Source organism: Psittacula echo (genome assembly GCF_963264785.1).
Source record: "Psittacula echo genome assembly, chromosome: 2".
Taxonomy (NCBI): Eukaryota; Metazoa; Chordata; class Aves; order Psittaciformes; family Psittacidae; genus Psittacula; species Psittacula echo.
In genome coordinates, this window is record NC_137737.1 from 52259013 (window position 1) to 52273515 (window position 14503).

General features: G+C 41.3%; 1 protein-coding gene across 1 annotated transcript in view; it reads left to right on the plus strand.

Moving 5' to 3' along the window:
- The first annotated feature begins 293 nt into the window (after positions 1-293).
- The window catches only part of PAXIP1 (PAX interacting protein 1), a 37341-nt gene continuing 23131 nt past the window's right edge, over positions 294-14503 (plus strand). The window contains exons 1-4 of the mRNA XM_080609809.1: positions 294-408; positions 5756-5890; positions 7919-7962; positions 14401-14464. Of these exons, the coding sequence (XP_080465935.1) occupies positions 322-408; positions 5756-5890; positions 7919-7962; positions 14401-14464 (330 nt within the window). The 5' untranslated portion in view covers positions 294-321. The remainder of the gene's footprint in view (positions 409-5755; positions 5891-7918; positions 7963-14400; positions 14465-14503) is intronic.

Here is a 14503-nt window from a genome sequence, read left to right on the forward strand (position 1 = left end):
CCGGTCCGGTTCGGAGAGAGGAAGACGAGCAGGGATAGGCCCGTGGATTAGGAACGGGCGCTGTCCTGCGGCAGTGGGGGTGTCTGATCGGGCGGGGGGAGCCGCTTTGTCCGAGCGGCTCTCCCCTCCCCCTTACATCCCCTCTGCGTCCCGGCGGGGGATGGTGTGTCCCGCAGCGCGCGCCTTGCTCGCGCGGTTCGGCGGCTCGGTGGCAGGGGGAGGGGAAGGGAGACCCGGGCCCCGCCGGTTCCCCACAGTGAGCGCGGGGCTATCGGGAAGGGGGCGCGGGGGGGGGGGCCCGCGGTGCTGGCGGCCGGCACCATGTTGGCGGACGAGGAGGAGCTGAAAGTCCCGGAGGATATGTTCAAAGATGTCAAGTTCTTCGTGGTGGGAGACATCGACCCTAAGGTACTGGCTCACCCTGCCCCTCACCCCTTCTTGCCTTTCCCTCCTTACTCCCTCCCGGGGGGGAGGCACTGTGGGGTCGCCCATCTCCTCTACACTCCCCCCCCGCCCTTGGACAGGTCCCCGCGCGGGATCGAGGCTCACGCGCCGTTTCGTGGCGCGCTGCCGGGGAAGGGCCGGCGTATGGGGGGGTCTGAGTAAGGCGGGCGGGCGCCTGAAGGGGTGCTCGGGGGGGTCAGGGTAACGGCCGGTAACGGCTCTGCCCGCGGCCAGCGCACCACCACCCGCCATGGGAGCCAGCGGCCCCGGCGCGCAGGCCCCGCAGCCGCCTCAGCGCAGGAGGGGCGGGCCATGGGACTTCCTGTTACAGCTCCGGCGGGGCGGCCGCGCGGGGCAGCGGCTCTGCCCCGGCGCTGCGCCGCCCCGAGAGTGGGCCGCTCTGTAGGGCCGCGCTCGGCCCTCGCCCTACAGCCCTCAGCGTCCCGCTGTGCCGGCCCCTGCCGCTCCCGTCCCCGCCCCGCCGCTGTATCCGGATTCAGGACCGGGATGGTGACAGGCCGCCCTCGGCGCGGGGAGGCGTCGCAAGCTTGCTCTGCCCGCCCCACACCCACAGCACGGTCCCCCCTCCGCCGCGGTGTGGGCCCCGAAAGCACAGCCCAGGACCCCCTCAGGGCTCTAGTGCCCTCCCCAGGACCTTGCAGAGCCCTTGGGATGCACAGAGGTTCTGATGTGGTTACGGTGTCGTCTCTGTGTTTTCCCTGCCCGGATCGGGAGGAGGCAAGGGGCAGAAGGTGCTGACAAATGGCCATCCGTGCCGCAGTACCCTGGATGTCAAGGCGGGACTGCTGTGGCCTGGGGCAGCATCCTGGATGATGAAGTTGGCCTTGTAGTTAAAAACACCCAGTCACGTTGGGTGAAGGTGGTTAAATAAAAGTTTCTGTGGCATGTCCAATTAGATAAGTGTTTGAAGTGTCCTGTAACTAGCTTTAGGACAGCACCTTCATGCAAACAGATTGCGACATATTTCACACTGAAATTAAAGTCTTTGCTGCTTTGGTAGCTGCTGAAGTTAAATCTTAGTTCAGCTTTATGTTCCTTTAATCTCATGTCCTGGCATTCACTGAGTCTTGTAGGCCTTTAAGTGAACTTCAGATGTAGGCACTGACCTATTGAGATGTTTTTTATTCATAGGAATAGGATTACGTGCTAAAAGAAATACAGTCTAGGAATGTAGTTAAACAGGAAAGAAAAACAACAGTTTTTAGGCATAACTTTTTTGAGAATGTGTTAGAGCTTGGATAACAATAACTGTATTTTAAAACGCATTTGTAATAACAGTATTATTATATGTATGAAGATAGTGCAAAAAAACAGTGGGACTCTTGCATACCATATATCTTATAGTGTCCCAAAAGGCACCTAGTTAGTTCTGTGTTGACATTGTAAAACAATAAGTAGTATTCCCCCATAGACTGAATAAACAAGCATTCTCTTAAACTGGTTTCCTTTCTTATATTAAGTTTTATTCTTCTTAGCAGTTAGTGTCATTATCTTAAGGCCTTGATTTGTTGTTAATGAGGTACACTAAATTATCCTTTATGGGTGGGTGGCTCCTCTGGGTTGCGGGAAGACACCAAGGGTGGTTTGAGTGGAGTTGGTAAAGTCAGCCTCTGCACTGCGCAGAATGAGCTGCACTGCTTCCAAGATCAGGTTGTGCTCGAAGCCGTTTGGCCACTTTCTCATCACGAGTGATGCCTGAATTGAGAAGTCCTGAGGATCTGAAGTGCTTCTGTGGCTGGCTCGCCTGATTAAACACTGTGCCTTCCAGTGCACTGGTTTCTGAAGTGGCTTGCTGGTGTGGCACAGTGTTACATGGAGGCCAGGACTAGCTCCTGTCCGTGCTGGTGAGCCCTTGGGAGCAGGAGGCACTGGGTAGGGCAGAGCTGAGCCAGAGCAACCAGGTGCATGATGCTGAGCTTGGGGCAGCTCTTGGTGGCTGATGTTGCCCCCCATTCTGCAAGTGCCTTCTGAAGTACCCTGGGAACAACCTAAAAAGAGAAGTGTTTTGTATTTTGAGGCAGAAAGCAGAAATTCTAAATTTAGCTCCACAAATAATAGCTTTTAAAACCAGTTCTTACAGTGAGGTGTTGTTCCATTACTAATATAAAAAATTGCGCATGTATTTGGTGCTTGTTACTTCTTCATGTACAAATGATTGCTGGCTTGATTCTGAGAAGTTTCCTCCTTTGCCTTTTGGGGAGGAGCACACTCTGATCAGATTAAATTTCCAAACGGCGTAATGGAAAAAACAGTTATCTTAATAAATATTAAAGCAGGCTTAGCACAAGTGAGTAGTCTAATCAAAACAAATCCAAGAGTAAGGAGAAAAAAAAAAAAGTAATTTATTCAGGTGAATAGCTACGTACTCAGTACCTATGGAAACATATGCAGTATAAACGAGAAGGGAAACAAAAGCCTGGAACTGTGCCTAGATGTTCCTTGGCAAATGAAGGAGAATTAGGATGCTGGCTCTCAACTTCAAATCCATTCCACTGGGATGTGCACTTCGCGACTCACACCTTACAGGGTGTGATGAATACATATCAGCTATTACTTTTTTTTTTTAATAAATGCTTTTTCTGCTTTCCCAGAAATTGTAAACCCAAACCATCACGCTCTGGTAGCACCAGTTAAAATCAGGATTTTATACGTAAAGAGATAAAAAGTAATGCAATGCAGCATAAAGACTTTGGGCAGGATATCTGCTTAGCTTTTGGTTTATTATTATTTTTTTTCATGCCCATTGTTGTACTTCTTAGTTTTGAGCTATTCCGCTCTTTTCTTCCAACACAGATTTTACTGAGAAAGAGCAAAGATAAACTTTGTATGCACCAAAAAATGAAATTTCATTAAGGGATATAAGCTAATACTGAAAGTGTGGAATTCTTTACAATGATCATTTTGGGGCTTTTTAGCATTTTATTTTCTAGTTACGAGTATATGGTTGATAATGGTTTAGGTGAAGTTCTTTAATTGGGCCAGTATACAACTTTTAGTCCAGGCACTACTTAAACTGAAGAAGTCATGTTCTGAGAGGAGTTTTGAAGTTGGCAGGGGCTAGATTGGGAGAAGTCTTTTTCATATCACTTTAAACAATAATATGACATTATTATCTACCATATTTATAGTACTTGCCACCTGAATCCAGTGTAACTTTTTGCATAAGCAGACTCTCTGCTTAAACTAATGCAGAATTGTTTTGATGTAACAAAAAAAAAAAAAAAAAAAAATCATAATTTTAACTAGCTGTAACTTCTTTCTCACGCTGTCTGATGGGTATGGGTGTTCAGTTTTCATTGCATTCACTCCTGTGTTTAGCTTTCCCTTAAACAGACAGTTGAATGGGGCTTGTGCCTTGGGCAAAGCTGTGCAAGACAAAGAGCTTCTGTGGTGGAGCTGTTCTTAAATATCGACTATTTTCAAAAGTGCTTTATTTTGATTCTGCTTTTCCCATTGGAATTACAGCATCTTGTGTTAACTTATGGTTACCTGGATTTCATGCAGGAAGGTATCCTGTGGTTTAGGAGGTCGGTGTGTAAAATGGAAACATTCTCTCCTATTCTTGACCGCGTGGTAGCAAGAACAGCAAGCTTGCGATCAATTTTCTTGGTTATTTTGGAGTAATGCTTTTGTAGTTTGATGTAACACATATTCATCCACTGCAAAAAAGAAAAAAAAATAGATTTAAAAAAAAATAGAGTGTTAAAGATAAGTACTTAAGTTAGGAAATGCCAAAATGGTCTCCTCACTGAGTGGTGAAGTTTTCATCCTTGTTTTTCTGCTTAGTATAGATGCTTTATAATAGCCTGACGCAACTTTTTGAGAGAGTCTCTTTCTCAATGTCTTCTATGTCCTGTTCAGTGTACAGGGTAGGTAGTAATTGCTTAAGGACCAACTGCTTAATATTCTGTTTGATGAATGCAGCACCTTGCTCTCTGCTGTTCACTGTTGCATCCTGTAGAAAAGGGAGTGTGCCCAGCAGGTTTTGAGGGATAGACATCTATCGCTGGCAGGTTTTGGAGGACAGATGTAGTACCAGTTTGGTACTCAATGAAGTGAAAATCTCTTTATGAATATTAAAAGAGAAAAGATAATATTAATTGGCATTTTTAGCATTTGATTTAAACCATTTTTCTCTTCCCTCTACACTCCACAACCTCCTCTGTTACTTTTATTCAAGTAAAAATGAGTCCCGTTTTGTGGGGGCAGGACTGGATTCATCACACAGATCTCTATAGTTGAGCTGAGAGAAAACTGACCTCTTAAACCAGCACCTTCTATATGGGCCTAGCAAAACTAGGAGTAGGATGTGCTTTGTGAGATGTGAGGTGTTTTGCTTTTTCTGAGGACAGAGCAAAGGAAAGAGACATTTCAGTTCCAGCTCTTTAACTTAGTAGCTTAGGGGGCACATGTCCTTCTACTTTTCTTTGTTTCGTACTTTTCTAAGTTAGTCCTCCATCACTTCTTTCCCAATATGCCTTTGTTAGAATGTTTTCCTCTCTCAAGGCAGTGCTTATAACTTTTTTGCTTGCAGACCCGTCTCGTACCGTGGGGGTGTTAGACATGATCTTTCCTTGGTTCATCTATCTGGCTGCACTGTTACAGAGCAGCTGGATGGCTTCTTCAAACTTACTCATATGCTCTGGAATGGTATATTGATTTGATCTAGAAATATTGGAACCAGTGTGTTTGGTCAAGGTGGAATTCTTCTCTTAGCTGTTAGATGGACATTAACTTTTTTTTCTTCTTTCCCTATTCGAAATAAGTAAGTGGCCAAATCTGGAAGAATCCCTATGAAGACTGCAATGTACAGTTGGGATGTCACCTTTTCTAAGGTGACCATTTGGTTACCTTTTTTAAACTTCAAGCTCTTCTTTTTAACTATATTGAAACACTTGCAAAGCTACCATATGAAAAAAACCCAAACACTGAGAAGGAGGGTTTTCTTCTCAGTGAGACAAAATTGTTTTGAGGTGTTTTTTGAGAAATACATGTTTTGAAAAAATTTTGGTGTTTTCCAGATTTCTGCCCCAGCCTGAATTATTTTTGGAAAGTAAATCTTCAACTTGAATGATTGAAATATGGCAGAGGTTTAAAACACTGTCAGTCAGGTTTTAAATGGGATGCATTTGGCAACTTCAGAAGGGGTACTAGCCGCTTACAGGAGGACAACCAAGAGAGAAGGTCATATTCATTCCTCTCACGTGTTAATGTGTTCTTGCCTTAATGTTTTTATGAAATAAAAGGTGCGAAAAATTGTTGACTTCTCCCTTTTCTCTTTTGGGTTTAGGTTATTCAACTTCTGAAAGCTGGGAAGGCAAAGGAAGTTTCTTACAATGCACTGGCTTCACATATTATTTCAGAAGATGGGGACAATCCAGAAGTTGGAGAATCTCGTGAAGTTTTTGATCTCCCTGTGGTAAAGGTAAATGACTCATCAATGATACTGTTGAAGTACTGACATGGATATTTCATTGTTACAACAGAAAATACTCATGTTTGGATGATGACCAAATGAAACGTATCTTTAAAGATCTTTTTATTTTTTTTGTTATGCAAACATTTTTTTTCCTGACTGGTAGACTTCTTTTACAATTCTGTTCCTTCCTTTCTCTTGTTGCTCTGTATCATAGAATCATAAAATAGTTAGGGTTGGAAAGGACCTTGGTTGGGGCTTTTTTTGTCTTGGGTTGGTTTTTTTTTTTCCATATTCTTCCTTCAGTGATCTGTGAGATGGTGTCCTATTAGCTGTACTTTGGAAATGTTTCAGATAGGAAGGTTCTTACAAGCTGCTGGCAATGGAAACCCTCAATTTAGAATAAGTAGTAGACTGCTGAGTGTTTTTTTTAAACATATGATTGCAAGGTGCAAAATGCTTTTGTCGATTCTGCATATAAAATACCACATTTTTAAATGTGGTATTTTTAAAGATCAGGAATTTGTAGAAAAAGAGATTCTTTTTCTCTCAATTTTTCAAGTTTTTTGTTTTGTTTTTTTCCCTGCTTGTACTGGAATTACTGGTATTTTTTTACTATCTTGGGTTATTTTTCTAGTGAAAGTTTCTGGGCTTCATGTTTGAAAATGTGGACTTGTCACTCTGCAAGTAATAAGAAATTACTTGCAGAAAACCCACTAGTATTTCACTGCCAATACCTTTGGGTACATGATTTTGGGTTATTTCTTCCATATGGTTGCAGGTGGCAGTAGAGAGTTTTGATAGCTCATGTTGTGAGAGTTCACCTGTCAGTGTAAAAATATGAATTAATTCCAAGAAAATAGAAGTTGTTTAGCTAGAGACCTTATGGCTCTAGTGGGTGTGCTGATTAATTTTTTGTTCCTCTTTGTGAAGTGTCCTATGGCATAATTGTAATCTTATAAACAAGAAGGCTGCTGCGATTCTCAAGTGGAGGAAGGGCATCAGCGTCCTAACAGTGCTTTCTGCTTTCTAATGCCATTTACTTTAGTAATTTAATTTGATTTATAACTGCTACTAGCTGAACTTTTTAATTTGCCAAATGAAAGCAAGTCTGTCAGTAATGGCACTTAGCTTGACCTGAAAACAGTCACAGCATGATTTGTAATCAAGAAGATTAGACTAAGTATTAAGTCAGAGGCAGAGGTAGCTTGTTAGAGAGAATAAGGAAGAGAAAACCTTGAAGGAGTAAAATGGAAAATCTCTTTTTTTTTTTTTTTTTCAGAGGATTGAGGAGTTATGGATGAAATGGTTTAGTCAATTTTTTTTGTGTATGCCTTCTTCAGCGAGAAAGAGAATAGCAAGAATTCAGATACCGTAAACATAGTTACCACAATATATTTTGGTTTTGTTTATTTTTCGGTGAAAAGTAATCTCGTACTGAATGTGATGGCATTTTTTCCCCTTTTTCCCTTATATACTGTATTGGGACCGCTGTCCTACATCTCCTCCATTCTGCACCACCTTGCTCTCTCCCTTTGAGCCCTCCTGTCCTAGAATACTGTCAGTTAGGAGCTTGTGTGCTTAGCAGCCAGCATTGCTGTGTGTTCAGAAACTTCTTTCTGTGTAAGGTTCTTGACTCCATGTAATGAGTGTAAGATAGGGGGTTTTGTGTGGGTTGTTGGTTTGTTGGGTTTTTTTGGTTCTTTTGGTTTTTTTTCATTTTTGTGGGTTTTTTTCATTTTTGTGGGTTTTTGAGCAGGGAGAACTGAAAAAAGAGGATGAATAAATACTAAAAATGGCACAATAGAAGTACAAGACACAAGGGGTCTTGCTCCCATATTGCTGCATGACCTGTAAGCAGTCATAGAAGTAAATCAGAATAGTCTTTTTTTTGTAAAGGCCTAAGTACAATGTCTGAAAGACTGTCAAAGCTGGGAGATACATACTGAAACTAGCTATAGTATAAACTTGGGCGGTAATTCGTATTTCATACATGCGGATCAAGGTTTTTAATATGTTGTGTTTTTTATTTTTCAGCCTTCCTGGGTGATCTTGTCTGTTCGCTGTGGAACTCTTCTACCGTATCCTTTAAGTTCAAATTTGAATTACTTCTATAAGGAAACATCCTCACAACAACTGAAATATCAAGGGTTGTTATTAGAGTATGATTGAGTTGCTTTGAGAGATGTGTGCAAAACTGTATGTACATTGAAGAATCTGTTCATTTCAGCTGCACTTTTCTGAGTGGTACAGAGCAGTATCTGGACGTTTCAGTTTATCTACTTGAGCTAATCTGTGACTTTATTGTGTAAACAGAGCCTGTGCTGTACATCCAGTTCAAATGAAAATGAACTACTAGGTTTAGTTCATTTTGGGAGTCTTATCGATGCTGATGCTGTCGCCATAAGCCAAGCTATGATGACTTGCTGTTCCAGTCCTATTTCTTAAGTGGATGTATTTTATGTGTAACTAGTGACTTGCTGCTAGTGGATGATAAACATAACCACTGACTAGTTTTATTGTCTGTCTAAAGCTCCCATGAACCTCTGCCAGATACTTAAGACACATTTTTGCTGCAGTTTCCTACTTGTGATTGGATGACATTCAAGATTTGTAAAGAATTAATGGTTGGACTCGATGATCTTAAAGGTTGTTTCCAATCTAAACTATTCTATGAATCTGTGTTAAAATAAGGGAGTAAAGACTGTTTCAAGTATGTACAGCTTAAGTTTTTAAAATTATGAGATGTGTTTCACCTGCCACGATTACAATGTGCTTGGACCTTCTTGTCTTACTTCATTTTCCTGTGCCTCTTGCTATTTCGGATGTTTACTAGGCATTTGCAAGAAAACTGTCATCAAATGCACTCAAAGCATTTAGATGGAAGTTGATAATTAACTGTGAGAGGATCCAGGAAAAATGCTGGAGTGCAGCAAGGGGGGACAGATGATAGCTCAGAGTAGAATGGCCTATTCTGCCTTTTGTGGAAGCAGACTTAAGTAAGGGATAAATATTCCATAACTCATATCAACAATTCATTGTAAATAACATTTTATAAACAGTGTCAGTATTCCCATTTTTGAGATAGTCTGTCCCAGCCTTTAGTAGACCCTTGTTGTTTGTATTTGGCTTGATCTAGTTCTTAACTTGTTTCTTGTTTGAAGCATTTATTCTTGCATAGGGATGACATATTTTTTCCTCTTCTTGTTGCATACTACCATTTCTTCTTCCCCTCAGTTTTTATATTGGATCATAGGAATGGTGAGAATGGCTAGAAAAAAATTCATGCATTTTTTCTCACTCCATTTGTGATAAAGATTTTGTATATTGAAAAGCTGAAGCAAAGCAATGCATTTCAGTACAGATGCAAATGCTGGGTAGGGACTCTTCGTTAGGGACTGTAGTGATAGGACAAAGGGTAGCGGGTTAAAACTTAAACAGGGGAAGTTTAGATTGGATATAAGGAGGAAGGTTTTTACTGTGAGGGTGGTGAGGCACTGGAATGGGTTGCCCAACGGAGTTGTGAATGCTCCATCCCTGGTGGTGTTCAAAGCCAGGTTGGACAGAGCCTTGGGTGACATGGTTTAGTGTGAGGTGTCTCTGGCCATGCAGGGGGGCTGGAACTTGATGATCTTAAGGTCCTTTCCAACCCTAAGTATTCTATGATTCTATATGAGTGCATGATTACAGCAAATAATTCCAGGGCTAGGGAGCTATGCTGTCAGGCATGAAATCTCATTTTTGGAATGAGATTAGCAAGTGGTTGTATCTATAATGGAAAACAAGATGTGGTAGACACAAGGATCCAGGTGTTTGTGTTAGGAATTCAGGTATTAATGTGTGTCAGTAATTCAGAATTCGTGTTTTATACCGAGTATTTCAAGGTATGTACCCTTGCATCTTGCTGTGTCTCCACTGTTTTAGAAATAGCCTCTATTTTCTCTACTTCCGCAAGAGAATTCAGCTCAGGAAGTGTACTCTAGGAAGAGAAAGTGTCAAATTCATCAGATAAAATGATAGATTGAGGTCTTCACAGCTATTTTGATCACGACAATCAACATGTCAGATAGGATTCAGGGGTTAGTGTGAAACACTTGCCCTAGTCATAGATAGCTTTCTTACTGAAGCAGAAGAAAGTTTTCCATGAATGACCTGGCTTCCAAATGGAAAAAATACACCAAACATTACATGGCAAAATCCAAATTAGCAGGGCTACTCCTGTGTTAAAAGTAATTTAATTATTGTGATGTGATCTGGACTAGTGATTTTTATCTTTTACATCTGAAAATGTCCTTTCATCATCAGGATGGGAATGTACAGTTGGTTATGTCACATGTCTGTAAGCCTTTTCCCTGTACCTGAGGGCTGGTTGAAAAAATAATAAAATAACTTGGAATTGCCTACTTTTTCAGGCTTCAGTCATCTGGCATTGCGTTATTAGTGATGTTCTTTCCTAGGGAAAAGTTCTGTTATTAGAAAACTGGTTTTCCGTCTGGAACCAAGGATTTTTCAAAGGGCGCTCTACAAGCTGATGCAATTACATACCCAGAAGAGAAATCCACAGATGAAACCAATGAGTGATGCAGTTGATAACTAAATTGTAACAATAAGTGTGTGAATGTAGTTCTCAATGGCTATTGCTCAGGAAGTCTTCTTGTGGGTATATAGGAGTGGCCAAGTAAAAAGACAAGATCTTCAATATTCTTGAGTTGCATGGAAGTAGAAAGATTGTACACCTGTTGGCAATAAATATGTCCTTGGACCTTTGCCTTTATTCTTTCTAGCACTTCATGTCCTTAGAAACTGGTGATTTTAGATTTTATTTTGAGCCTTAACAGTGCTCACTAAAATAGGTTGTTAAGTCTTAACTTTGTTCTGTTTTGGTCTCTTTACGACTTCTAGCACTGTGGCATCTGGCCTTTCATTAGGGTTTTAGGTACTTCTACCATAATGAAAAACGTTACAGTAGTTGACAGGAATAGCTATCTTCTTGGACCCTGTTTAGGTAGAGGTTTGAGATTCTACATTTTTGTCTTTATGTTTTAATTTGGAGATGTAATGCTTAGTGTGGTCATTGAATTTCTGAAGAAACAAGTCCTAGAAACGTCTTCTATCAGTTAAATGTGTGGATCTAATAGAAGCCTGAAAGATTTTATTTTGGCTTGCTAATTCCGGTACTTACTTGATGGACATTTTCCTGTTGGTTGTTAAAGGTGAAGTTTAATGTAGAAAGACTTAATACAATATAAAAACATAATATTTTTGCCTGTTTATTGTAAATACATTTTAACATCCCACTGTGAAAATTGTCTTCACTAAGGAAACTTCAGAAGGCAGAGTGATCTCTTCCCTGCCAGCTGATGTTCACAAAATCTGACCTGCAGTTGGAGGGAACTGACGGAAAAATTAAAAAGGAAGCAGCCTTTGTGAAGAAGGAAAGGCAGTTTCATGTGTGAAAACCTCAGTTATGATGCCATAAAGAGGGCTGGTGTTTTTTTTTAGTTCTTTTGATAGTAGCAAAAGCAAGAGTGAGGAAGGTTTATTTTTTTCACAGTCTTGAAAGAAGGTCATAGCCCTCCTGAATTTTTTGTTGCTGGGAGGAAAAAGAGTGAGTTTTGTTTCATTCCCTCTTACGTGTGTTCCAGACTCACGTGGAAGATTATTGTTGCACTGCTTGTAACTATTTTAAGAGGGTTTCACTGCTATTCTTTGGAGAGTGAAAGCTGTAGTCAGACTGATAGACCCCTTAAATACCAAGCTATTGCTGTTTACATGCAGATGTTAAGGCAGGGAGTAGACAACTGTACACATTTGAAAGTTCCATTGCTGGATCTCTAGCTTAGATGACATACTGAGCAACACAGTGAAATTTAGGATGTTCATCTGACTTGAACTTTTTGGTAATGGCAGTAATCTATTCTTATATTTTAAGGTGTTCTGGGCTTTGTCTGCTTGCTATGTGTTGTCTCTTCTGGGTCTCAAGATATAAATATTGCTGGTGCATCTGTCAATAGCAAGGGGAAAATAATTTTGTTCTGAAAATTTCAGTGTGTACTGGTAACACAGTGCACATCTGGTTCCGTAGCTGTTTTTTGCAACAAGATGTGCATGTATCATAAACACAAATCATGTGAAAGTATAGAAAAAGTAGAAGAGGCTTCTTACAGAAGTCAGATGGTCCGTCTTTCCCAGGTCACTTCTGTCAAACCATTCTCTCTCCTGTTTCACAAGGCCCTTCCCATAGTGGAGGTCTCATAGTCTTGCCAGTCAACTTGCAGTGCTTGGCTGTTGTGCTAGAGTTTAGCCCCATTACCATGCTGTATTCTAACCCTGTTTTGATTTATCTGAGCCACTCTGAACTGGTAGAACAATTGTAGAATAGAATCCTAGAGTTAGGATTTGAAAAGACGTTTAAGATCTTCGAGTCCAACCATTAACCTGGCACTTGACACTAACAAGTCCACCGTTAAGCTGTGTCCCTGGGTGCCACATCTACACATCTTGTAAATATCTCCAGGGATGGTGATTCCACCACTTCCCTGGGCAGCCTGTTCCAATGCTTGACAACCCTTTTGGTTAAGAAATTTTTCCTGATGTCCAATCTAAACCTTCCCTTGGGGAACTTGAGGATGTTTTGTCTTGTCCTATTGTTTATTACTTGGGAGAAGAGACTGACCCCCACCTCACTGCAGCCTCCTTTCAGGCGGTTGTAGAGAGCAATAAGGTCCCCCCTAAGCCTCCTTTTCTCCAGGCTAAACAACCCCAGTTCCCTCAGCTGCTCCTCTTAGGACTCATTCTCCAGACCCTTCAACAGCTTCATTGCTCTTTTTGGACACATTCCAGTACCTCAGTGTCTCTCTTGTAGTGAGGGTCCCAGAACTGAGCACAGCATTCAAGATGCGGCCTCACCAGTGCCAAGTACAGGGGGATGATCACTGCCCTGTCCCTGCTGAGCACACTATTGCTGATACAGGCCAGGATGCTGTCAGCCTTCTTGACTGCCTAGCCACAAGCTGGCTTACGTTCAGTGGCCATCAGTCAGTACCCCCAGGTTCTTTTCCACAGAGCAACTTTCTAGCCACTCTTCTCCAAGTCTGTGGTTTTGCATGGGGTTGTTGTGGCCCAGGTGCAGGACCTGGCATTCTGCCTTGTTGCACTTCATACTGTTGGCCACAGCCCATTGATCTAGCCTATCCAGATCCATCTGTAGAACCCTCCTACCCTTAAGGAGATCAGCACTCCCACCCAGTGAACTTAACTGGGGGTGCACTCAACACAGATATTGATAAAGATATTATTAGAACCTAAATTCATCCTCAATGATTAAATTTGGTGTAAATATTGTCAAACAGCTGTTACGTGGTTGTACGTAATCTTGCACGCGAACAATCTAAGAGCTTCAGTCCCATTTTTTTGAACCACAAGGTTTCTTTTCCTGAAGTATTTCTACAGTCAAGATAGTAACTATTATCAATGCAGATAAAACCCACAAAAATATGTAAACTCGTAATACTTCTGCTAAGATACTATTTTCTCAGTTGGAACCATTATTTCAGCAGAGCAGTTAATGAGCTAAGCTAGTACGTACTGTTTGTGGTATCATACCAGTTTGCAAGAAGATATATATTGTAAGGAGGAACTCCAGTAAAAGTGCCAAAAAACAAGACTGAGCAGTTCAGTGCTTAAAATATAAAAATGAAATAAACATAATACTATTTGTGAGTCCCTTTTTGATCACAGCTTCTCCAAGGAATTTACAGCTGTGTCCCTCCTTCCACTCAGACAGTTTGTTATTTTCTTAATGCATGAGCTTGTCCCTTGCTATGTTACTTGTTCAGTGACTTCTGTCGACTTAATAATCATCTATATGCTAGGAAACTGTTTTTACTTTTCCAGTGTTTGAGATAATGCAAAAAGCAGGTCAGATTCCAAATGATATCTTCAACCAAAAACTATACCATTTGGTTACCAAACTTTGCCATTCCTGAAACCTCTGGCTTCTGTATTGCTTTCTAACCCATTTTCTTCTTTTATTATCTTTAAAGCTGTGCTTTTATTTCTTGCTGGTTTTAAATTAAGTCATCCATCTGATGCTATCTTTTTAATAAGTGTGCAAAAAAGGCACCTGTACTTTCTTACAGGTGTCTGCTATTAGCTTTTGTTTTATAAATACACACTTTTCTTGATCTGTCTTGGTGCAGCATTTTACTTCTATATTGTCTGTTGCTGACAAGCAAAAATTTCTTCAGATTCTCCCCTGCTTTTAAGCATGGAAGATAAGCACTTGATAATGAAAGGAAGCTCTTGATAATGACTTGGTTCCAAAAGCTGAGCATTCTGAGATGGGCCGAGGGAGATGTTCTGGGAAAGAGGCAAGTTTATTATGTTACCAAAAAAGTTTTTGAATGGCCAGATACTTTATAAGATCTGAGAAGTACTATGCACACTACTGAACTTCCTTTTAATGTCCCTCAAGAAACTCTTTTAAGTTATTTGCATCCTTGACATCTGCTTTCCAGTGTAAGTGGCTTCTCTCCAGAATCGTGTCAGATCTTTTTTGGAGTCACTGCGTGTCTCTCTCAGGTAAGAAGTGGACCATATTTCAGTCTACTCCAGTGTACA